Raw genomic sequence first — 25,435 nt, 5'->3', positions numbered from 1 at the left:
ACATGAAATGGTCATGGAGATGGTCCTGGGCTCTGTAGAGGAGGAGGTGGAATAGCAAAGGAAAGTTGTGACCCTTCTTAAGGGGCAATGGTGGACATTGTGAATGGTGAAGGGAAGGTTTTTTTCGACAGAGGGTTATGCCATATATAACAGAAGCATGGGTCCTCAGCCTATACGATGTGCCACCATTAATGTGGCCTCTGTCTTGTCTGACCAAGCTTGATTTATGGGCTTTGTAATTTTTTTAAGCAGGATAAAGGCGGAGTTTTTTATTTCTGCAGTAGACTAGAATAAGCCCAGATAGTCCCACTTCCATTATACCACCGGAATGTGACGGTCAGTGACCACCGTGCCATCACTTACCTGTATGCTTACACGAAACAGAATGATGGAACACTTACACGGTTTCTTTACATCTTCTGGGGTCCACTCCGAGATTAGACATTATGGCGTAATTACTCTGACGGGAATATAAAACAGAATAAAAAATAAAAGCTTTAATGTAATAATTAGATGCAAACAAAAGCTTTTATTATGAAATACAGGGGAGTATCCGCACCATATAGATGTAACATACAACAAACCACCGCAGATGGAACCCGGGTGACTCTAATGCACATGATAATGTACAGGGTATATATGGACAGGATCTTGTATCAGAAAACACTCGGCACTCCTTATCAAGATGAGTGACTGCAACAAGTTAGGCAAACTAGAAGTGAAAACACGTTCCAATGGCCGCCATATTGTCGTGCAGCAATACAGATTGTGGAAACTGGTATTAGACATTCACATTTACACAAAGCACAAGATACAAAATAAACAGCAGAAAAAAGACCTAAGCATTTGGGATGTATTATTTAGGAAGTAAACAGAGGTACATTAATGAAAAGTGTGAGTAACAGTCATCAGTCTGCTTGTGAAGGTCTCTAGAGTGGTGGCCTCTTGGACTGTGCAAGGCAGTACGTTCCATGGTCAGGGCTGCAAAGCTAAAAGTTCAACCCTTAAATGAATGACAGGAGATTCTTGGTACTGCTGGTAACAGTCCATCTGTAGAAGCAAGCAAGCAGGGCAGTAAGGAGGCAGGAGCTGCTTCTAGTTCCTTGGACCATGTAATGTTGGGCTGGGAAGGTCAGTTAGCCAATTATGAAATAGATTTGTCATCTTACAGGCAGCCGGTGAAGGGAGTAGAGAATGGATGTTATGCGGCAGGAACGGGCTGGTCAGGTAACAGCTTGGCTGCTGCATTCTGTACTAGCTGCAAGCTCTGTAATTCTTTTGCTGGGTGACCCAGGTAGATGGCATTGCAGTAGTCTATGAACTTCTGAGGGAATCAAGTGCTTGATTCTGGCTATGGTCCACAGATGGAAGAATGAGGATTTGTATGTGGCAGATACCTGATGTCTGTGTCAGCCACATACCAGGACAACACAAAGATTCAGCACATGTTCAGTATTTTGCAATTCTGAACACCAAAGCATAAATCCAGATGGTTGGTAAAGCTGTAGTCTTGTCCTTTGTTGGTGAGCTTCTATTATGTTTCACAAAGACTGAGTCACAGCCAACTGGCATCATCCACCCCTGGCGCTCAGCTAGACAACCATTTATTGGTATTAGGTTCTCAGTACATGGAGCAAAAAGCAGGTAATCTGCATAGCAGTGGTAGACCAGGCCATGACGTCTGATTATATCACCCTGTGGTAGCATGTATATTTTATAAAGCATAGGAGATCGGATTCACCCTTGAGGAACATTGCACGACAGTGATAATTATACTCCAGAAGATTGAAATGGTTCTGTACTTTGGTAATGTCTAATATGTTCAACAAGAGCGGATTTATTTCTCTCACAGCATGAAAATGGCTTCTCATCTGTGAAATCGCTGATGTGTAACAAGTTGTGATTTCCATGCAAAACATTTCCCACACTCAGAACAGGAAAATGGCTTCTCACCTGTGTGACTTCTCTGATGTGTAACAAGATTTGATTTCTGTGCAAAACATTTCCCACACTCAGAACAGGAATACGGCCTCTCACCTGTGTGACTTCTCTGATGTGTAACAAGATCTGATTTCTGTGCAAAACATTTCTTACACGCAGAACAGGAATACGGCTTCTCACCTGTGTGACTTCTCTGATGTCTAACAAGATTTGATTTCTGTGCAAAACATTTCCCACACTCAGAACAGGAATACGACTTCTCACCTGTGTGACTTCTCTGATGTAAAACAAGATGTGATTTTGTTGCAAAACATTTCCCACACTCAGAACAGGAAAATGGCATCTCACCTGTGTGACTTCTCTGATGTATAACAAGATGTGATTTTGTTGCAAAACATCTCCTACACTCAGAACAGGAATATGGCTTCTCACCTGTGTGACTTCTCTCATGTTCAACAAGAGCTGATTTCTGTGCGAAACATTTCCTACACTCAGAACAGGAATATGGCTTCTCACCTGTGTGAGTTCTCTTATGTGTAACAAGATTTGATTTATATGTAAAACATTTCCCACACTCAAAACATGGAAATGGCTTCTTACCTGCCTTAGCTGGCTGATTGGTAATACGCTTTGTGTTCTGTGTAAAATATTTGGCATCTATAGAACAGGGAAACACTGTATCTACTCTCAGAGCTGTAACAGATGCACCAATATCAGAGTGATCAGGAGAACATTTCCCAGGATCAGAGGGATCAGCTGATAGAGCTGGATGTATAATTGGGGTAATGGGGTTAGCTCCTGGAGAATCCTGTCTACTGTCGTTATCGGTTATTTCAGAATCCAGGGATAACATTAGATGTCCTTCTGAGATGTTCCTGCTTGTGTGTCCATCTGCTGGAAATAAAATACATTAATACATAAAATGAGTAGACAAGACCCAGGGTGTTACAGGACACAATATATAATTCTATAACTGACATTTTTTACCTGAAATCATTGCTTTTATGTTTATTAAAAAACAAAAAAGCTAGGATGCTTAGACTGGAGCTTGATCAACACTGAACGCTCATGTGGGATTACTAGAGGTGACATGGACGCTCATGTGGGATTACTAGAGGTGACAAATGCAAAATCATGCACTTGGGTCTCAAAAATCCAAAGGCTAAATATAGTATTAATGGCGCTATACTGAAAACTACTGAGGAGGAAAGGGATCTAGGATTCACTATTTCAGATGACTTAAAGGCAGGTAAGCAATGTAACAAAGCAACGAGGAAGGCTAGTCAGATGCTTGGCTGCATTGGGAGAGGAATCAGCAGCAGAAAGAAAGAAGTAATAATGCCACTGCATAGGTCATTGGTACGGCCTCATCTTGGAGGGGGAGAGCAGGAGTATAATAGGGGCTGATGGCTCCTGATGTATGAGATACACCAGAGTGTGTGGGGAGGAGACTGGTCAGGTCTCTGGGCTGGTAACACACAGTGACATGATGTGAGGGGGAGAGCAGGAGTATAATAGGGGATGATGTCTCCTGATGTATGAGATACACCAGAGAGTGTGGGGAGGAGACTGGTCAGATCTCTGGGATGGTAACACACAGTGACATGATGTGAGGGGGAGAGCAGGAGTATAATAGGGGCTGATGGCTCCTGATATATGAGATACACCAGAGAGTGTGGGGAGAAGACTGGTCAGATCTCTGGGCTGGTAACACACAGTGACATGATGTGAGGGGGAGAGCAGGAGTATAATAGGGGCTGATGGCTGCTGATGTATGAGATACACCAGAGAGAGTGGGGAGGAGACTGGTCAGAACTCTGGGCTGGTAACACACAGTGACATGATGTGAAGGGGAGAGCAGAAGTATAATAGGGGCTGATGTCTCCTGATGTATGAGATACACTAGAGAGTGTGGGGAGGAGACTGGTCAGATCTCTGGGCTGGTAACACACAGTGACATGATGTGAGGGGGAGAGCAGGAGTATAATAGGGGCTGATGGCTCCTGATGTATGATATACACCAGAGAGTGTGGGGAGGAGACTGGTCAGATCTCTGGGATGGTAACACACAGTGACATGATGTGAGGGGGAGAGCAGGAGTATAATAGGGGCTGATGGATCCTGATGTATGAGATACACCAGAGAGTGTGGGGAGGAGACTAGTCAGATCTCTGGGCTGGTAACACACAGTGACATGATGTGAGGGGGAGAGCAGGAGTATAATAGAGGCTGATGGCTCCTGATGTATGAGATACACCAGAGAGTGTGGGGAGGAGACTTTTCAGATCTCTGGGCTGGTAACACACAGTGACATGATGTGAGGGGAGAGCAGGAGTATAATAGGGGCTGATGGCTCCTGATGTATGAGATACACCAGAGAGTGTGGGGAGGAGACTGGTCAGATCTCAGGGCTGGTAACACACAGTGACATGATGTGAAGGGGAGAGCAGAAGTATAATAGGGGCTGATGTCTCCTGATGTATGAGATACACCAGAGAGTGTGGGGAGGAGACTGGTCAGATCTCTGGGCTGGTAACACACAGTGACATGATGTGAGGGAGGAGCAGGAGTATAATAGGTGCTGATGGCTCCTGATGTATGAGATACACCAGAGAGTGTGGGGAGGAGACTGGTCAGATCTCTGGGCTGGTAACACACAGTGACATGATGTGAGGGGGAGAGCAGGAGTATAATAGGGGCTGATGGCTCCTGATATATGAGATACACCAGAGAGAGTGGGGAGAAGACTGGTCAGATCTCTGGGCTGGTAACACACAGTGACATGATGTGAGGGGGAGAGCAGGAGTATAATAGCGGCTGATGGCTGCTGATGTATGAGATACACCAGAGAGTGTGGGGAGGAGACTGGTCAGATCTCTGGGATGGTGACATACAGTGACATGATGTGAGGGGGAGAGCAGGAGTATAATAGGGGCTGATGGCTCCTGATGTATGAGATACACCAGAGAGTGTGGGGAGGAGACTGGTCAGATCTCTGGGCTGGTAACACACGGTGACATGATGTGAGGGGGAGAGCAGGAGTATAATAGGGGCTGATGGCTGCTGATGTATGAGATACACCAGAGAGAGTGGGGAGGAGACTGGTCAGAACTCTGGGCTGGTAACACACAGTGACATGATGTGAGGGGGAGAGCAGGAGTATAATAGGGGCTGATGGCTCCTGATGTATGAGATACACCAGAGAGTGTGGGGAGGAGACTGGTCAGATCTCTGGGCTGGTAAAACACAGTACATGATGTGAGGGGAGAGCAGAAGTATAATAGGGGCTGATGGCTCCTGATGTATGATATACACCAGAGAGTGTGGGGAGGAGACTGGTCAGATCTCTGGGATGGTAACACACAGTGACATGATGTGAGGGGGAGAGCAGGAGTATAATAGGGGCTGATGGCTCCTGATATATGAGATACACCAGAGAGTGTGGGGAGGAGACTGGTCAGATCTCTGGGATGGTAACACACAGTGACATGATGTGAGGGGGAGAGCAGGAGTATAATAGGGGCTGATGGCTGCTGATGTATGAGATACACCAGAGAGAGTGGGGAGGAGACTGGTCAGATCTCTGGGCTGGTAACACACAGTGACATGATGTGAGGGGAGAGCAGGAGTATAATAGGGGCTGATGGCTCTTGATGTATGAGATACACCAGAGAGTGTGGAGAGGAGATTGGTCAGATCTCTGGGCTGGTAACACACAGTGAAATGATGTGAGGGGAGAGCAGGAGTATAATAGGGGCTGATGGCTCTTGATGTATGAGATACACCAGAGAGTGTGGAGAGGAGACTGGTCAGATCTCTGGGCTGGTAAAACATAGTGACATGATGTGAGGGGAGAGCAGAATAATAGGGGCTGATGGCTCCTGATGTATGATATACACCAGAGAGTGTGGGGAGGAGACTGGTCAGATCTCTGGGATGGTAACACACAGTGACATGATGTGAGGGGGAGAGCAGGAGTATAATAGGGGCCGATGGCTCCTGATATATGAGATACACCAGAGAGAGTGGGGAGAAGACTGGCCAGATCTCTGGGCTGGTAACACACAGTGACATGATGTGAGGGAGGAGCAGGAGTATAATAGGTGCTGATGGCTCCTGATGTATGAGATACACCAGAGAGTGTGGGGAGGAGACTGGTCAGATCTCTGGGCTGGTAACACACAGTGACATGATGTGAGGGGAGAGCAGGAGTATAATAGGAGCTGATGGCTCCTGATGTATGAGATACACCAGAGAGTGTGGGGAGGAGACTGGTCAGATCTCTGGGCTGGTAACACACAGTGACATGATGTGAGGGGGAGAGCAGGAGTATAATAGGGGCTGATGGCTCCTGATGGATGAGATACACCAGAGAGTGTGGGGAGGAGACTGGCCAGATCTCTGGGCTGGTAACACACAGTGACATGATGTGAGGGACGAGCAGGAGTATAATAGGTGCTGATGGCTCCTGATGTATGAGATACACCAGAGAGTGTGGGGAGGAGACTGGTCAGATCTCTGGGCTGGTAACACACAGTGAAATGATGTGAGGGGAGAGCAGGAGTATAATAGGGGCTGATGGCTCCTGATATATGAGATACACCAGAGAGAGTGGGGAGAAGACTGGTCAGATCTCTGGGCTGGTAACACACAGTGACATGATGTGAGGGGGAGAGCAGGAGTATAATAGGGGCTGATGGCTGCTGATGTATGAGATACACCAGAGAGTGTGGGGAGGAGACTGGTCAGATCTCTGGGATGGTGACATACAGTGACATGATGTGAGGGGGAGAGCAGGAGTATAATAGGGGCTGATGGCTCCTGATGTATGAGATACACCAGAGAGTGTGGGGAGGAGACTGGTCAGATCTCTGGGCTGGTAACACACGGTGACATGATGTGAGGGGGAGAGCAGGAGTATAATAGGGGCTGATGGCTCCTGATGTATGAGATACAACAGAGAGAGTGGGGAGGAGACTGGTCAGAACTCTGGGCTGGTAACACACAGTGACATGATGTGAGGGGGAGAGCAGGAGTATAATAGGGGCTGATGGCTCCTGATGTATGAGATACACCAGAGTGTGTGAGGAGGAGACTGGTCAGGTCTCTGGGTTGGTAACACACAGTGACATGATGTGAGGGGGAGAGCAGGAGTATAATAGGGGCTGATGGCTCCTGATGTATGAGATACACCAGAGAGTGTGGGGAGGAGACTGGTCAGATCTCTGGGCTGGTAAAACAGAGTGACATGATGTGAGGGGAGAGCAGAAGTATAATAGGGGCTGATGGCTCCTGATGTATGATATACACCAGAGAGTGTGGGGAGGAGACTGGTCAGATCTCTAGGATGGTAACACACAGTGACATGATGTGAGGGGGAGAGCAGGAGTATAATAGGGGCTGATGGCTCCTGATATATGAGATACACCAGAGAGACTGGAGAGAAGACTGGTCAGATCTCTGGGCTGGTAACACACAGTGACATGATGTGAGGGGGAGAGCAGGAGTATAATAGGGGCTGATGGCTGCTGATGTATGAGATACACCAGAGAGAGTGGGGAGGAGACTGGTCAGATCTCTGGGCTGGTAACACACAGTGACATGATGTGAGGGGAGAGCAGGAGTATAATAAGGGCTGATGGCTCCTGATGTATGAGATACACCAGAGAGTGTGGAGAGGAGATTGGTCAGATCTCTGGGCTGGTAGCACACAGTGAAATGATGTGAGGGGAGAGCAGGAGTATAATAGGGGCTGATGGCTCCTGATGGATGAGATACACCAGAGAGTGTGGGGAGGAGACTGGCCAGATCTCTGGGCTGGTAACACACAGTGACATGATGTGAGGGACGAGCAGGAGTATAATAGGGGCTGATGGCTGCTGATGGATGAGATACACCAGAGAGTGTGGGGAGGAGACTGGTCAGATCTCTGGGCTGGAAAAACAGAGTGACATGATGTGAGGGGAGAGCAGAAGTATAATAGGGGCTGATGGCTCCTGATGTATGATATACACCAGAGAGTGTGGGGAGGAGACTGGTCAGATCTCTGGGCTGGTAACACACAGTGACATGATGTGAGGGGGAGAGCAGGAGTATAATAGGGGCTGATGGCTGCTGATGTATGAGATATACCAGAGAGAGTGGGGAGGAGACTGGTCAGATCTCTGGGCTGGTAACACACAGTGACATGATGTGAGGGGAGAGCAGGAGTATAATAAGGGCTGATGGCTCCTGATGTATGAGATACACCAGAGAGTGTGGAGAGGAGATTGGTCAGATCTCTGGGCTGGTAGCACACAGTGAAATGATGTGAGGGGAGAGCAGGAGTATAATAGGGGCTGATGGCTCCTGATGGATGAGATACACCAGAGAGTGTGGGGTGGAGACTGGCCAGATCTCTGGGCTGGTAACACACAGTGACATGATGTGAGGGACGAGCAGGAGTATAATAGGGGCTGATGGCTGCTGATGGATGAGATACACCAGAGAGTGTGGGGAGGAGACTGGTCAGATCTCTGGGCTGGTAAAACAGAGTGACATGATGTGAGGGGAGAGCAGAAGTATAATAGGGGCTGATGGCTGCTGATGTATGAGATACACCAGAGAGTGTGGGGAGGAGACTGGTCAGATCTCTGGGCTGGTAACACACAGTGACATGATGTGAGGGGGAGAGCAGGAGTATAATAGGGGCTGATGGCTGCTGATGTATGAGATACACCAGAGAGAGTGGGGAGGAGACTGGTCAGAACTCTGGGCTGGTAACACACAGTGACATGATGTGAAGGGGAGAGCAGAAGTATAATAGGGGCTGATGTCTCCTGATGTATGAGATACACTAGAGAGTGTGGGGAGGAGACTGGTCAGATCTCTGGGCTGGTAACACACAGTGACATGATGTGAGGGGGAGAGCAGGAGTATAATAGGGGCTGATGGCTCCTGATGTATGATATACACCAGAGAGTGTGGGGAGGAGACTGGTCAGATCTCTGGGATGGTAACACACAGTGACATGATGTGAGGGGGAGAGCAGGAGTATAATAGGGGCTGATGGATCCTGATGTATGAGATACACCAGAGAGTGTGGGGAGGAGACTAGTCAGATCTCTGGGCTGGTAACACACAGTGACATGATGTGAGGGGGAGAGCAGGAGTATAATAGAGGCTGATGGCTCCTGATGTATGAGATACACCAGAGAGTGTGGGGAGGAGACTTTTCAGATCTCTGGGCTGGTAACACACAGTGACATGATGTGAGGGGAGAGCAGGAGTATAATAGGGGCTGATGGCTCCTGATGTATGAGATACACCAGAGAGTGTGGGGAGGAGACTGGTCAGATCTCAGGGCTGGTAACACACAGTGACATGATGTGAAGGGGAGAGCAGAAGTATAATAGGGGCTGATGTCTCCTGATGTATGAGATACACCAGAGAGTGTGGGGAGGAGACTGGTCAGATCTCTGGGCTGGTAACACACAGTGACATGATGTGAGGGAGGAGCAGGAGTATAATAGGTGCTGATGGCTCCTGATGTATGAGATACACCAGAGAGTGTGGGGAGGAGACTGGTCAGATCTCTGGGCTGGTAACACACAGTGACATGATGTGAGGGGGAGAGCAGGAGTATAATAGGGGCTGATGGCTCCTGATATATGAGATACACCAGAGAGAGTGGGGAGAAGACTGGTCAGATCTCTGGGCTGGTAACACACAGTGACATGATGTGAGGGGGAGAGCAGGAGTATAATAGCGGCTGATGGCTGCTGATGTATGAGATACACCAGAGAGTGTGGGGAGGAGACTGGTCAGATCTCTGGGATGGTGACATACAGTGACATGATGTGAGGGGGAGAGCAGGAGTATAATAGGGGCTGATGGCTCCTGATGTATGAGATACACCAGAGAGTGTGGGGAGGAGACTGGTCAGATCTCTGGGCTGGTAACACACGGTGACATGATGTGAGGGGGAGAGCAGGAGTATAATAGGGGCTGATGGCTGCTGATGTATGAGATACACCAGAGAGAGTGGGGAGGAGACTGGTCAGAACTCTGGGCTGGTAACACACAGTGACATGATGTGAGGGGGAGAGCAGGAGTATAATAGGGGCTGATGGCTCCTGATGTATGAGATACACCAGAGAGTGTGGGGAGGAGACTGGTCAGATCTCTGGGCTGGTAAAACACAGTACATGATGTGAGGGGAGAGCAGAAGTATAATAGGGGCTGATGGCTCCTGATGTATGATATACACCAGAGAGTGTGGGGAGGAGACTGGTCAGATCTCTGGGATGGTAACACACAGTGACATGATGTGAGGGGGAGAGCAGGAGTATAATAGGGGCTGATGGCTCCTGATATATGAGATACACCAGAGAGTGTGGGGAGGAGACTGGTCAGATCTCTGGGATGGTAACACACAGTGACATGATGTGAGGGGGAGAGCAGGAGTATAATAGGGGCTGATGGCTGCTGATGTATGAGATACACCAGAGAGAGTGGGGAGGAGACTGGTCAGATCTCTGGGCTGGTAACACACAGTGACATGATGTGAGGGGAGAGCAGGAGTATAATAGGGGCTGATGGCTCTTGATGTATGAGATACACCAGAGAGTGTGGAGAGGAGATTGGTCAGATCTCTGGGCTGGTAACACACAGTGAAATGATGTGAGGGGAGAGCAGGAGTATAATAGGGGCTGATGGCTCTTGATGTATGAGATACACCAGAGAGTGTGGAGAGGAGACTGGTCAGATCTCTGGGCTGGTAAAACATAGTGACATGATGTGAGGGGAGAGCAGAATAATAGGGGCTGATGGCTCCTGATGTATGATATACACCAGAGAGTGTGGGGAGGAGACTGGTCAGATCTCTGGGATGGTAACACACAGTGACATGATGTGAGGGGGAGAGCAGGAGTATAATAGGGGCCGATGGCTCCTGATATATGAGATACACCAGAGAGAGTGGGGAGAAGACTGGCCAGATCTCTGGGCTGGTAACACACAGTGACATGATGTGAGGGAGGAGCAGGAGTATAATAGGTGCTGATGGCTCCTGATGTATGAGATACACCAGAGAGTGTGGGGAGGAGACTGGTCAGATCTCTGGGCTGGTAACACACAGTGACATGATGTGAGGGGAGAGCAGGAGTATAATAGGAGCTGATGGCTCCTGATGTATGAGATACACCAGAGAGTGTGGGGAGGAGACTGGTCAGATCTCTGGGCTGGTAACACACAGTGACATGATGTGAGGGGGAGAGCAGGAGTATAATAGGGGCTGATGGCTCCTGATGGATGAGATACACCAGAGAGTGTGGGGAGGAGACTGGCCAGATCTCTGGGCTGGTAACACACAGTGACATGATGTGAGGGACGAGCAGGAGTATAATAGGTGCTGATGGCTCCTGATGTATGAGATACACCAGAGAGTGTGGGGAGGAGACTGGTCAGATCTCTGGGCTGGTAACACACAGTGAAATGATGTGAGGGGAGAGCAGGAGTATAATAGGGGCTGATGGCTCCTGATATATGAGATACACCAGAGAGAGTGGGGAGAAGACTGGTCAGATCTCTGGGCTGGTAACACACAGTGACATGATGTGAGGGGGAGAGCAGGAGTATAATAGGGGCTGATGGCTGCTGATGTATGAGATACACCAGAGAGTGTGGGGAGGAGACTGGTCAGATCTCTGGGATGGTGACATACAGTGACATGATGTGAGGGGGAGAGCAGGAGTATAATAGGGGCTGATGGCTCCTGATGTATGAGATACACCAGAGAGTGTGGGGAGGAGACTGGTCAGATCTCTGGGCTGGTAACACACGGTGACATGATGTGAGGGGGAGAGCAGGAGTATAATAGGGGCTGATGGCTCCTGATGTATGAGATACAACAGAGAGAGTGGGGAGGAGACTGGTCAGAACTCTGGGCTGGTAACACACAGTGACATGATGTGAGGGGGAGAGCAGGAGTATAATAGGGGCTGATGGCTCCTGATGTATGAGATACACCAGAGTGTGTGAGGAGGAGACTGGTCAGGTCTCTGGGTTGGTAACACACAGTGACATGATGTGAGGGGGAGAGCAGGAGTATAATAGGGGCTGATGGCTCCTGATGTATGAGATACACCAGAGAGTGTGGGGAGGAGACTGGTCAGATCTCTGGGCTGGTAAAACAGAGTGACATGATGTGAGGGGAGAGCAGAAGTATAATAGGGGCTGATGGCTCCTGATGTATGATATACACCAGAGAGTGTGGGGAGGAGACTGGTCAGATCTCTAGGATGGTAACACACAGTGACATGATGTGAGGGGGAGAGCAGGAGTATAATAGGGGCTGATGGCTCCTGATATATGAGATACACCAGAGAGACTGGAGAGAAGACTGGTCAGATCTCTGGGCTGGTAACACACAGTGACATGATGTGAGGGGGAGAGCAGGAGTATAATAGGGGCTGATGGCTGCTGATGTATGAGATACACCAGAGAGAGTGGGGAGGAGACTGGTCAGATCTCTGGGCTGGTAACACACAGTGACATGATGTGAGGGGAGAGCAGGAGTATAATAAGGGCTGATGGCTCCTGATGTATGAGATACACCAGAGAGTGTGGAGAGGAGATTGGTCAGATCTCTGGGCTGGTAGCACACAGTGAAATGATGTGAGGGGAGAGCAGGAGTATAATAGGGGCTGATGGCTCCTGATGGATGAGATACACCAGAGAGTGTGGGGAGGAGACTGGCCAGATCTCTGGGCTGGTAACACACAGTGACATGATGTGAGGGACGAGCAGGAGTATAATAGGGGCTGATGGCTGCTGATGGATGAGATACACCAGAGAGTGTGGGGAGGAGACTGGTCAGATCTCTGGGCTGGAAAAACAGAGTGACATGATGTGAGGGGAGAGCAGAAGTATAATAGGGGCTGATGGCTCCTGATGTATGATATACACCAGAGAGTGTGGGGAGGAGACTGGTCAGATCTCTGGGCTGGTAACACACAGTGACATGATGTGAGGGGGAGAGCAGGAGTATAATAGGGGCTGATGGCTGCTGATGTATGAGATATACCAGAGAGAGTGGGGAGGAGACTGGTCAGATCTCTGGGCTGGTAACACACAGTGACATGATGTGAGGGGAGAGCAGGAGTATAATAAGGGCTGATGGCTCCTGATGTATGAGATACACCAGAGAGTGTGGAGAGGAGATTGGTCAGATCTCTGGGCTGGTAGCACACAGTGAAATGATGTGAGGGGAGAGCAGGAGTATAATAGGGGCTGATGGCTCCTGATGGATGAGATACACCAGAGAGTGTGGGGTGGAGACTGGCCAGATCTCTGGGCTGGTAACACACAGTGACATGATGTGAGGGACGAGCAGGAGTATAATAGGGGCTGATGGCTGCTGATGGATGAGATACACCAGAGAGTGTGGGGAGGAGACTGGTCAGATCTCTGGGCTGGTAAAACAGAGTGACATGATGTGAGGGGAGAGCAGAAGTATAATAGGGGCTGATGGCTGCTGATGTATGAGATACACCAGAGAGTGTGGGGAGGAGACTGGTCAGATCTCTGGGCTGGTAACACACAGTGACATGATGTGAGGGGGAGAGCAGGAGTATAATAGGGGCTGATGGCTCCTGATGGATGAGATACACCAGAGAGTGTGGGGAGGAGACTGGCCAGATCTCTGGGCTGGTAACACACAGTGACATGATGTGAGGGACGAGCAGGAGTATAATAGGGGCTGATGGCTGCTGATGGATGAGATACACCAGAGAGTGTGGGGAGGAGACTGGTCAGATCTCTGGGCTGGTAAAACAGAGTGACATGATGTGAGGGGAGAGCAGAAGTATAATAGGGGCTGATGGCTCCTGATGTATGATATACACCAGAGAGTGTGGGGAGGAGACTGGTCAGATCTCTGGGATGGTAACACACAGTGACATGATGTGAGGGGGAGAGCAGGAGTATAATAGGGGCTGATGGCTCCTGATATATGAGATACACCAGAGAGACTGGAGAGAAGTCTGGTCAGATCTCTGGGCTGGTAACACACAGTGACATGATGTGAGGGGGAGAGCAGGAGTATAATAGGGGCTGATGGCTGCTGATGTATGAGATACACCAGAGAGAGTGGGGAGGAGACTGGTCAGATCTCTGGGCTGGTAACACACAGTGACATGATGTGAGGGGAGAGCAGGAGTATAATAAGGGCTGATGGCTCCTGATGTATGAGATACACCAGAGAGTGTGGGGAGGAGACTGGTCAGATCTCTGGGCTGGTAACACACAGTGACATGATGTGAGGGGGAGGCAGGAGTATAATAGGGGCTGATGGCTCCTGATGTATGAGATACACCAGAGTGTGTGGGGAGGAGACTGGTCAGATCTCTGGGCTGGTAACACACAGTGACATGATGTGAGGGAGGAGCAGGAGTATAATAGGTGCTGATGGCTCCTGATGTATGAGATACACTAGAGAGAGTGGGGAGAAGACTGGTCAGATCTCTGGGCTGGTAACACACAGTGACATGATGTGAGGGGGAGAGCAGGAGTATAATAGGGGCTGATGTCTCCTGATGAATGAGATACACCAGAGAGTGTGGGGAGGAGACTGGTCAGAACTCTGGGCTGGTAACACACAGTGACATAATTTGAGGAGGAGAGCAGGAGTATAATAGGGGCTGATGGCTGCTGATGTATGAGATACACCAGAGAGTGTGGGGAGGAGACTGGTCAGATCTCTGGGATGGTGACATACAGTGACATGATGTGAGGGGGAGAGCAGGAGTATAATAGGGGCTGATGGCTCCTGATGTATGAGATACACCAGAGTGTGTGGGGAGGAGACTGGTCAGATCTCTGGGCTGGTAACACACAGTGACATGATGTGAGGGGGAGAGCAGGAGTATAATAGGGGCTGATGGCTCCTGATATATGAGATACACCAGAGAGAGTGGGGAGAAGACTGGTCAGATCTCTGGGCTGGTAACACACAGTGACATGATGTGAGGGGGAGAGCAGGAGTATAATAGGGGCTGATGGCTGCTGATGTATGAGATACACCAGAGAGTGTGGGGAGGAGACTGGTCAGATCTCTGGGATGGTGACATACAGTGACATGATGTGAGGGGGAGAGCAGGAGTATAATAGGGGCTGATGGCTCCTGATGGATGAGATACACCAGAGAGTGTGGGGAGGAGACTGGCCAGATCTCTGGGCTGGTAACACACAGTGACATGATGTGAGGGACGAGCAGGAGTATAATAGGGGCTGATGGCTGCTGATGGATGAGATACACCAGAGAGTGTGGGGAGGAGACTGGTCAGATCTCTGGGCTGGAAAAACAGAGTGACATGATGTGAGGGGAGAGCAGAAGTATAATAGGGGCTGATGGCTCCTGATGTATGATATACACCAGAGAGTGTGGGGAGGAGACTGGTCAGATCTCTGGGCTGGTAACACACAGTGACATGATGTGAGGGGGAGAGCAGGAGTATAATAGGGGCTGATGGCTGCTGATGTATGAGATATACCAGAGAGAGTGGGGAGGAGACTGGTCAGATCTCTGGGCTGGTAACACACAGTGACATGATGTGAGGGGAGAGCAGGAGTATAATAAGGGCTGATGGCTCCTGATGTATGAGATACACCAGAGAGTGTGGAGAGGAGATTGGTCAGATCTCTGGGCTGGTAGCACACAGTGAAATGATGTGAGGGGAGAGCAGGAGTATAATAGGGGCTGATGGCTCCTGATGGATGAGATACACCAGAGAGTGTGGGGTGGAGACTGGCCAGATCTCTGGGCTGGTAACACACAGTGACATGATGTGAGGGACGAGCAGGAGTATAATAGGGGCTGATGGCTGCTGATGGATGAGATACACCAGAGAGTGTGGGGAGGAGACTGGTCAGATCTCTGGGCTGGTAAAACAGAGTGACATGATGTGAGGGGAGAGCAGAAGTATAATAGGGGCTGATGGCTGCTGATGTATGAGATACACCAGAGAGTGTGGGGAGGAGACTGGTCAGATCTCTGGGCTGGTAACACACAGTGACATGATGTGAGGGGGAGAGCAGGAGTATAATAGGGGCTGATGGCTCCTGATGGATGAGATACACCAGAGAGTGTGGGGAGGAGACTGGCCAGATCTCTGGGCTGGTAACACACAGTGACATGATGTGAGGGACGAGCAGGAGTATAATAGGGGCTGATGGCTGCTGATGGATGAGATACACCAGAGAGTGTGGGGAGGAGACTGGACAAATCTCTGGGCTGGTAAAACAGAGTGACATGATGTGAGGGGAGAGCAGAAGTATAATAGGGGCTGATGGCTCCTGATGTATGATATACACCAGAGAGTGTGGGGAGGAGACTGGTCAGATCTCTGGGATGGTAACACACAGTGACATGATGTGAGGGGGAGAGCAGGAGTATAATAGGGGCTGATGGCTCCTGATATATGAGATACACCAGAGAGACTGGAGAGAAGTCTGGTCAGATCTCTGGGCTGGTAACACACAGTGACATGATGTGAGGGGGAGAGCAGGAGTATAATAGGGGCTGATGGCTGCTGATGTATGAGATACACCAGAGAGAGTGGGGAGGAGACTGGTCAGATCTCTGGGCTGGTAACACACAGTGACATGATGTGAGGGGAGAGCAGGAGTATAATAAGGGCTGATGGCTCCTGATGTATGAGATACACCAGAGAGTGTGGAGAGGAGATTGGTCAGATCTCTGGGCTGGTAGCACACAGTGAAATGATGTGAGGGGAGAGCAGGAGTATAATAGGGGCTGATGGCTCCTGATGGATGAGATACACCAGAGAGTGTGGGGAGGAGACTGGTCAGATCTCTGGGCTGGTAACACACAGTGACATGATGTGAGGGGGAGGCAGGAGTATAATAGGGGCTGATGGCTCCTGATGTATGAGATACACCAGAGTGTGTGGGGAGGAGACTGGTCAGATCTCTGGGCTGGTAACACACAGTGACATGATGTGAGGGAGGAGCAGGAGTATAATAGGTGCTGATGGCTCCTGATGTATGAGATACACTAGAGAGAGTGGGGAGAAGACTGGTCAGATCTCTGGGCTGGTAACACACAGTGACATGATGTGAGGGGGAGAGCAGGAGTATAATAGGGGCTGATGTCTCCTGATGAATGAGATACACCAGAGAGTGTGGGGAGGAGACTGGTCAGAACTCTGGGCTGGTAACACACAGTGACATAATTTGAGGAGGAGAGCAGGAGTATAATAGGGGCTGATGGCTGCTGATGTATGAGATACACCAGAGAGTGTGGGGAGGAGACTGGTCAGATCTCTGGGATGGTGACATACAGTGACATGATGTGAGGGGGAGAGCAGGAGTATAATAGGGGCTGATGGCTCCTGATGTATGAGATACACCAGAGTGTGTGGGGAGGAGACTGGTCAGATCTCTGGGCTGGTAACACACAGTGACATGATGTGAGGGGGAGAGCAGGAGTATAATAGGGGCTGATGGCTCCTGATATATGAGATACACCAGAGAGAGTGGGGAGAAGACTGGCCAGATCTCTGGGCTGGTAACACACAGTGACATGATGTGAGGGGGAGAGCAGGAGTATAATAGGGGCTGATGGCTGCTGATGTATGAGGTACACCAGAGAGTGTGGGGAGGAGACTGGTCAGATCTCTGGGATGGTGACATACAGTGACATGATGTGAGGGGGAGAGCAGGAGTATAATAGGGGCTGATGGCTCCTGATGTATGAGATACACCAGAGAGTGTGGGGAGGAGACTGGTCAGATCTCTGGGCTGGTAACACACAGTGACATGATGTGAGGGGGAGAGCAGGAGCATAATAGGGGCTGATGGCTGCTGATGTATGAGATACACCAGAGAGAGTGGGGAGGAGACTGGTCAGAACTCTGGGCTGGTAACACACAGTGACATGATGTGAGGGGGAGAGCAGGAGTATAATAGGGGCTGATGGCTCCTGATGTATGAGATACACCAGAGAGTGTGGGGAGGAGACTGGTCAGATCTCTGGGCTGGTAAAACACAGTACATGATGTGAGGGGAGAGCAGAAGTATAATAGGGGCTGATGGCTCCTGATGTATGATATACACCAGAGAGTGTGGGGAGGAGACTGGTCAGATCTCTGGGATGGTAACACACAGTGACATGATGTGAGGGGGAGAGCAGGAGTATAATAGGGGCTGATGGCTCCTGATATATGAGATACACCAGAGAGTGTGGGGAGGAGACTGGTCAGATCTCTGGGATGGTAACACACAGTGACATGATGTGAGGGGGAGAGCAGGAGTATAATAGGGGCTGATGGCTGCTGATGTATGAGATACACCAGAGAGAGTGGGGAGGAGACTGGTCAGATCTCTGGGCTGGTAACACACAGTGACATGATGTGAGGGGAGAGCAGGAGTATAATAGGGGCTGATGGCTCTTGATGTATGAGATACACCAGAGAGTGTGGAGAGGAGATTGGTCAGATCTCTGGGCTGGTAACACACAGTGAAATGATGTGAGGGGAGAGCAGGAGTATAATAGGGGCTGATGGCTCCTGATGTATGAGATACACCAGAGAGAGTGGGGAGAAGACTGGTCAGGTCTCTGGGCTGGTAACACACAGTGACATGATGTGAGCGGGAGAGCAGGAGTATAATAGGGGCTGATGGCTCCTGATGTACGAGATACACCAGAGAGTGTGGGGAGGAGACTGGTCAGATCTCTGGGCTGGTAAAACACAGTGACATGATGTGAGGGGAGAGCAGAATAATAGGGGCTGATGGCTCCTGATGTATGATATACACCAGAGAGTGTGGGGAGGAGACTGGTCAGATCTCTGGGATGGTAACACACAGGGACATGATGTGAGGGGGAGAGCAGGAGTATAAAAGGGGCCGATGGCTCCTGATATATGAGATACACCAGAGAGAGTGGGGAGAAGACTGGCCAGATCTCTGGGCTGGTAACACACAGTGACATGATGTGAGGGAGGAGCAGGAGTATAATAGGTGCTGATGGCTCCTGATGTATGAGATACACCAGAGAGTGTGGGGAGGAGACTGGTCAGATCTCTGGGCTGGTAACACACAGTGACATGATGTGAGGGGAGAGCAGGAGTATAATAGGAGCTGATGGCTCCTGATGTATGAGATACACCAGAGAGTGTGGGGAGGAGACTGGTCAGATCTCTGGGCTGGTAACACACAGTGACATGATGTGAGGGGGAGAGCAGGAGTATAATAGGGGCTGATGGCTCCTGATGGATGAGATACACCAGAGAGTGTGGGGAGGAGACTGGCCAGATCTCTGGGCTGGTAACACACAGTGACATGATGTGAGGGACGAGCAGGAGTATAATAGGTGCTGATGGCTCCTGATGTATGAGATACACCAGAGAGTGTGGGGAGGAGACTGGTCAGATCTCTGGGCTGGTAACACACAGTGAAATGATGTGAGGGGAGAGCAGGAGTATAATAGGGGCTGATGGCTCCTGATATATGAGATACACCAGAGAGAGTGGGGAGAAGACTGGTCAGATCTCTGGGCTGGTAACACACAGTGACATGATGTGAGGGGGAGAGCAGGAGTATAATAGGGGCTGATGGCTGCTGATGTATGAGATACACCAGAGAGTGTGGGGAGGAGACTGGTCAGATCTCTGGGATGGTGACATACAGTGACATGATGTGAGGGGGAGAGCAGGAGTATAATAGGGGCTGATGGCTCCTGATGTATGAGATACACCAGAGAGTGTGGGGAGGAGACTGGTCAGATCTCTGGGCTGGTAACACACGGTGACATGATGTGAGGGGGAGAGCAGGAGTATAATAGGGGCTGATGGCTGCTGATGTATGAGATACACCAGAGAGTGTGGGGAGGAGACTGGTCAGATCTCTGGGATGGTGACATACAGTGACATGATGTGAGGGGGAGAGCAGGAGTATAATAGGGGCTGATGGCTCCTGATGTATGAGATACACCAGAGTGTGTGGGGAGGAGACTGGTCAGGTCTCTGGGCTGGTAACACACAGTGACATGATGTGAGGGGGAGAGCAGGAGTATAATAGGGGCTGATGGCTCCTGATGTATGAGATACACCAGAGAGAGTGGGGAGGAGACTGGTCAGGTCTCTGGGCTGGTAACACACAGTGACATGATGTGAGGGGGAGAGCAGGAGTATAATAGGGGCTGATGGCTCCTGATGTATGAGATACACCAGAGAGTGTGGGGAGGAGACTGGTCAGATCTCTGGGCTGGTAAAACAGAGTGACATGATGTGAGGGGAGAGCAGAAGTATAATAGGGGCTGATGGCTCCTGATGTATGATATACACCAGAGAGTGTGGGGAGGAGACTGGTCAGATCTCTGGGATGGTAACACACAGTGACATGATGTGAGGGGGAGAGCAGGAGTATAATAGGGGCTGATGGCTCCTGATATATGAGATACACCAGAGAGACTGGAGATAAGACTGGTCAGATCTCTGGGCTGGTAACACACAGTGACATGATGTGAGGGGGAGAGCAGGAGTATAATAGGGGCTGATGGCTGCTGATGTATGAGATACACCAGAGAGAGTGGGGAGGAGACTGGTCAGATCTCTGGGCTGGTAACACACAGTGACATGATGTGAGGGGAGAGCAGGAGTATAATAAGGGCTGATGGCTCCTGATGTATGAGATACACCAGAGAGTGTGGAGAGGAGATTGGTCAGATCTCTGGGCTGGTAGCACACAGTGAAATGATGTGAGGGGAGAGCAGGAGTATAATAGGGGCTGATGGCTCCTGATGGATGAGATACACCAGAGAGTGTGGGGAGGAGACTGGCCAGATCTCTGGGCTGGTAACACACAGTGACATGATGTGAGGGACGAGCAGGAGTATAATAGGGGCTGATGGCTGCTGATGGATGAGATACACCAGAGAGTGTGGGGAGGAGACTGGTCAGATCTCTGGGCTGGAAAAACAGAGTGACATGATGTGAGGGGAGAGCAGAAGTATAATAGGGGCTGATGGCTCCTGATGTATGATATACACCAGAGAGTGTGGGGAGGAGACTGGTCAGATCTCTGGGCTGGTAACACACAGTGACATGATGTGAGGGGGAGAGCAGGAGTATAATAGGGGCTGATGGCTGCTGATGTATGAGATATACCAGAGAGAGTGGGGAGGAGACTGGTCAGATCTCTGGGCTGGTAACACACAGTGACATGATGTGAGGGGAGAGCAGGAGTATAATAAGGGCTGATGGCTCCTGATGTATGAGATACACCAGAGAGTGTGGAGAGGAGATTGGTCAGATCTCTGGGCTGGTAGCACACAGTGAAATGATGTGAGGGGAGAGCAGGAGTATAATAGGGGCTGATGGCTCCTGATGGATGAGATACACCAGAGAGTGTGGGGAGGAGACTGGCCAGATCTCTGGGCTGGTAACACACAGTGACATGATGTGAGGGACGAGCAGGAGTATAATAGGGGCTGATGGCTGCTGATGGATGAGATACACCAGAGAGTGTGGGGAGGAGACTGGTCAGATCTCTGGGCTGGTAAAACAGAGTGACATGATGTGAGGGGAGAGCAGAAGTATAATAGGGGCTGATGGCTGCTGATGTATGAGATACACCAGAGAGTGTGGGGAGGAGACTGGTCAGATCTCTGGGCTGGTAACACACAGTGACATGATGTGAGGGGGAGAGCAGGAGTATAATAGGGGCTGATGGCTCCTGATGGATGAGATACACCAGAGAGTGTGGGGAGGAGACTGGCCAGATCTCTGGGCTGGTAACACACAGTGACAAGATGTGAGGGACGAGCAGGAGTATAATAGGGGCTGATGGCTGCTGATGGATGAGATACACCAGAGAGTGTGGGGAGGAGACTGGTCAGATCTCTGGGCTGGTAAAATAGAGTGACATGATGTGAGGGGAGAGCAGAAGTATAATAGGGGCTGATGGCTCCTGATGTATGATATACACCAGAGAGTGTGGGGAGGAGACTGGTCAGATCTCTGGGATGGTAACACACAGTGACATGATGTGAGGGGGAGAGCAGGAGTATAATAGGGGCTGATGGCTCCTGATATATGAGATACACCAGAGAGACTGGAGAGAAGACTGGTCAGATCTCTGGGCTGGTAACACACAGTGACATGATGTGAGGGGGAGAGCAGGAGTATAATAGAGGCTGATGGCTGCTGATGTATGAGATACACCAGAGAGAGTGGGGAGGAGACTGGTCAGATCTCTGGGCTGGTAACACACAGTGACATGATGTGAGGGGAGAGCAGGAGTATAATAAGGGCTGATGGCTCCTGATGTATGAGATACACCAGAGAGTGTGGAGAGGAGACTGGTCAGATCTCTGGGCTGGTAACACACAGTGACATGATGTGAGGGGGAGGCAGGAGTATAATAGGGGCTGATGGCTCCTGATGTATGAGATACACCAGAGCGTGTGGGGAGGAGACTGGTCAGATCTCTGGGCTGGTAACACACAGTGACATGATGTGAGGGAGGAGCAGGAGTATAATAGGTGCTGATGGCTCCTGATGTATGAGATACACCAGAGAGAGTGGGGAGAAGACTGGTCAGATCTCTGGGCTGGTAACACACAGTGACATGATGTGAGGGGGAGAGCAGGAGTATAATAGGGGCTGATGTCTCCTGATGTATGAGATACACCAGAGAGTGTGGGGAGGAGACTGGTCAGAACTCTGGGCTGGTAACACACAGTGACATAATTTGAGGAGGAGAGCAGGAGTATAATAGGGGCTGATGGCTGCTGATGTATGAGATACACCAGAGAGTGTGGGGAGAAGACTGGTCAGATCTCTGGGATGGTGACATACAGTGACATGATGTGAGGGGGAGAGCAGGAGTATAATAGGGGCTGATGGCTCCTGATGTATGAGATACACCAGAGAGTGTGGGGAGGAGACTGGTCAGATCTCTGGGCTGGTAACACACGGTGACATGATGTGAGGGGGAGAGCAGGAGTATAATAGGGGCTGATGGCTCCTGATGTATGAGATACACCAGAGAGAGTGGGGAGGAGACTAGTCAGAACTCTGGGCTGGTAACACATAGTGACATTATGTGAGGGGGAGAGCAGGAGTATAATAGGGGCTGATGGCTCCTGATGTATGAGATACACCAGAGTGTGTGGGGAGGAGACTGGTCAGGTCTCTGGGCTGGTAACACACAGTGACATGATGTGAGGGGGAGAGCAGGAGTATAATAGGGTCTGATGGCTCCTGATGTATGAGATACACCAGAGAGTGTGGGGAGGAGACTGGTCAGATCTCTGGGCTGGTAAAACACAGTGACATGATGTGAGGGGAGAGCAGAAGTATAATAGGGGCTGATGGCTCCTGATGTATGAGATACACCAGAGAGTGTGGGGAGGAGACTGGTCAGATCTCTGGGCTGGTAACACACAGTGACATGATGTGAGGGAGGAGCAGGAGTATAATAGGTGCTGATGGCTCCTGATGTATGAGATACACTAGAGAGTGTGGGGAGGAGACTGGTCAAATCTCTGGGCTGGTAACACACAGTGACATGATGTGAGGGGAGAGCAGGAGTATAATAGGGGCTGATGGCTCCTGATGTATGAGATACACCAGAGAGTGTGGAGAGGAGATTGGTCAGATCTCTGGGCTAGTAACACACAGTGAAATGATGTGAGGGGAGAGCAGGAGTATAATAGGGGCTGATGGCTCCTGATATATGAGATACACCAGAGAGAGTGGGGAGAAGACTGGTCAGATCTCTGGGCTGGTAACACACAGTGACATGATGTGAGGGGGAGAGCAGGAGTATAATAGGGGCTGATGGCTGCTGATGTATGAGATACACCAGAGAGTGTGGGGAGGAGACTGGTCAGATCTCTGGGATGGTGACATACAGTGACATGATGTGAGGGGGAGAGCAGGAGTATAATAGGGGCTGATGGCTCCTGATGTATGAGATACACCAGAGAGTGTGGGGAGGAGACTGGTCAGATCTCTGGGCTGGTAACACACGGTGACATGATGTGAGGGGGAGAGCAGGAGTATAATAGGGGCTTATGGCTGCTGATGTATGAGATACACCAGAGAGAGTGGGGAGGAGACTGGTCAGATCTCTGGGCTGGTAACACACAGTGACATGATGTGAGGGGAGAGCAGGAGTATAATAGGTGCTGATGGCTCCTGATGTATGAGATACACTAGAGAGTGTGGGGAGGAGGCTGGTCAGAACTCTGGGCTGGTAACACACAGTGACATGATGTGAGGGGAGAGCAGAAGTATAATAGGGGCTGATGGCTCCTGATGTATGAGATACACCAGAGAGTGTGGGGAGGAGACTGGTCAGATCTCTGGGCTGGTAACACACAGTGACATGATGTGAGGGGGAGGCAGGAGTATAATAGGGGCTGATGGCTCCTGATGTATGATATACACCAGAGAGTGTGGGGAGGAGACTGGTCAGATCTCTGGGATGGTAACACACAGTGACATGATGTGAGGGGAGAGCAGGAGTATAATAGAGGCTGATGGCTCCTGATATACGAGATACACCAGAGAGAGTGGGGAGAAGACTGGTCAGATCTCTGGGCTGGTAACACACAGTGACATGATGTGAGGGGGAGAGCAGGAGTATAATAGGGGCTGATGGCTGCTGATGTAAGAGATACACCAGAGAGTGTGGGGAGGAGACTGGTCAGATCTTTGGGATGGTGACATACAGTGACATGATGTGAGGGGGAGAGCAGGAGTATAATAGGGGCTGATGGCTGCTGATGTATGAGATACACCAGAGAGTGTGGGGAGGAGACTGGTCAGAACTCTGGGCTGGTAACACACAGTGACATGATGTGAGGGGGAGAGCAGGAGTATAATAGGGGCTGATGGCTCCTGATGTATGAGATACACCAGAGTGTGTGGGGAGGAGACTGGTCAGGTCTCTGGGCTGGTAACACACAGTGACATGAAGTGAGGGGGAGAGCAGGAGTATAATAGGGGCTGATGGCTCCTGATGTATGAGATACACCAGAGAGTGTGGGGAGGAGACTGGTCAGATCTCTGGGCTGGTAACACACAGTGACATGATGTGAGGGGAGAGCAGAAGTATAATAGGGGCTGATGGCTCCTGATGTATGAGATACACCAGAGTGTGTGGGGAGGAGACTGGTCAGATCTCTGGGCTGGTAACACACGGTGACATGATGTGAGGGGGAGAGCAGGAGTATAATAGGGGCTGATGGCTGCTGATGTATGAGATACACCAGAGAGAGTGGGGAGGAGACTGGTCAGAACTCTGGGCTGGTAACACACGGTGACATGATGTGAGGGGGAGAGCAGGAGTATAATAGGGGCTGATGGCTGCTGATGTATGAGATACACCAGAGAGTGTGGGGAGGAGACTGGTCAGATCTCTGGGCTGGTAACACACAGTGACATGATGTGTGGGGGAGAGCAGGAGTATAATAGGGGCTGAT

General features: G+C 50.2%; 1 protein-coding gene across 1 annotated transcript in view; it reads right to left on the bottom strand.

The window, feature by feature from the left end:
- Positions 1-509: 509 nt before the first annotated feature.
- The window catches only part of LOC134983490 (gastrula zinc finger protein XlCGF17.1-like), a 59,261-nt gene continuing 34,335 nt past the window's right edge, over positions 510-25,435 (bottom strand). Inside the window, exon 2 of the mRNA XM_063949160.1 lies at positions 510-2,832. Coding sequence (XP_063805230.1) covers positions 1,868-2,832 — 965 coding nt within the window. The 3' untranslated portion in view covers positions 510-1,867. The remainder of the gene's footprint in view (positions 2,833-25,435) is intronic.

Source organism: Pseudophryne corroboree (assembly GCF_028390025.1).
Source record: "Pseudophryne corroboree isolate aPseCor3 chromosome 3 unlocalized genomic scaffold, aPseCor3.hap2 SUPER_3_unloc_16, whole genome shotgun sequence".
Classification (NCBI taxonomy): domain Eukaryota; kingdom Metazoa; phylum Chordata; class Amphibia; order Anura; family Myobatrachidae; genus Pseudophryne; species Pseudophryne corroboree.
This window is presented reverse-complemented; position numbering and strand designations above follow the sequence as displayed.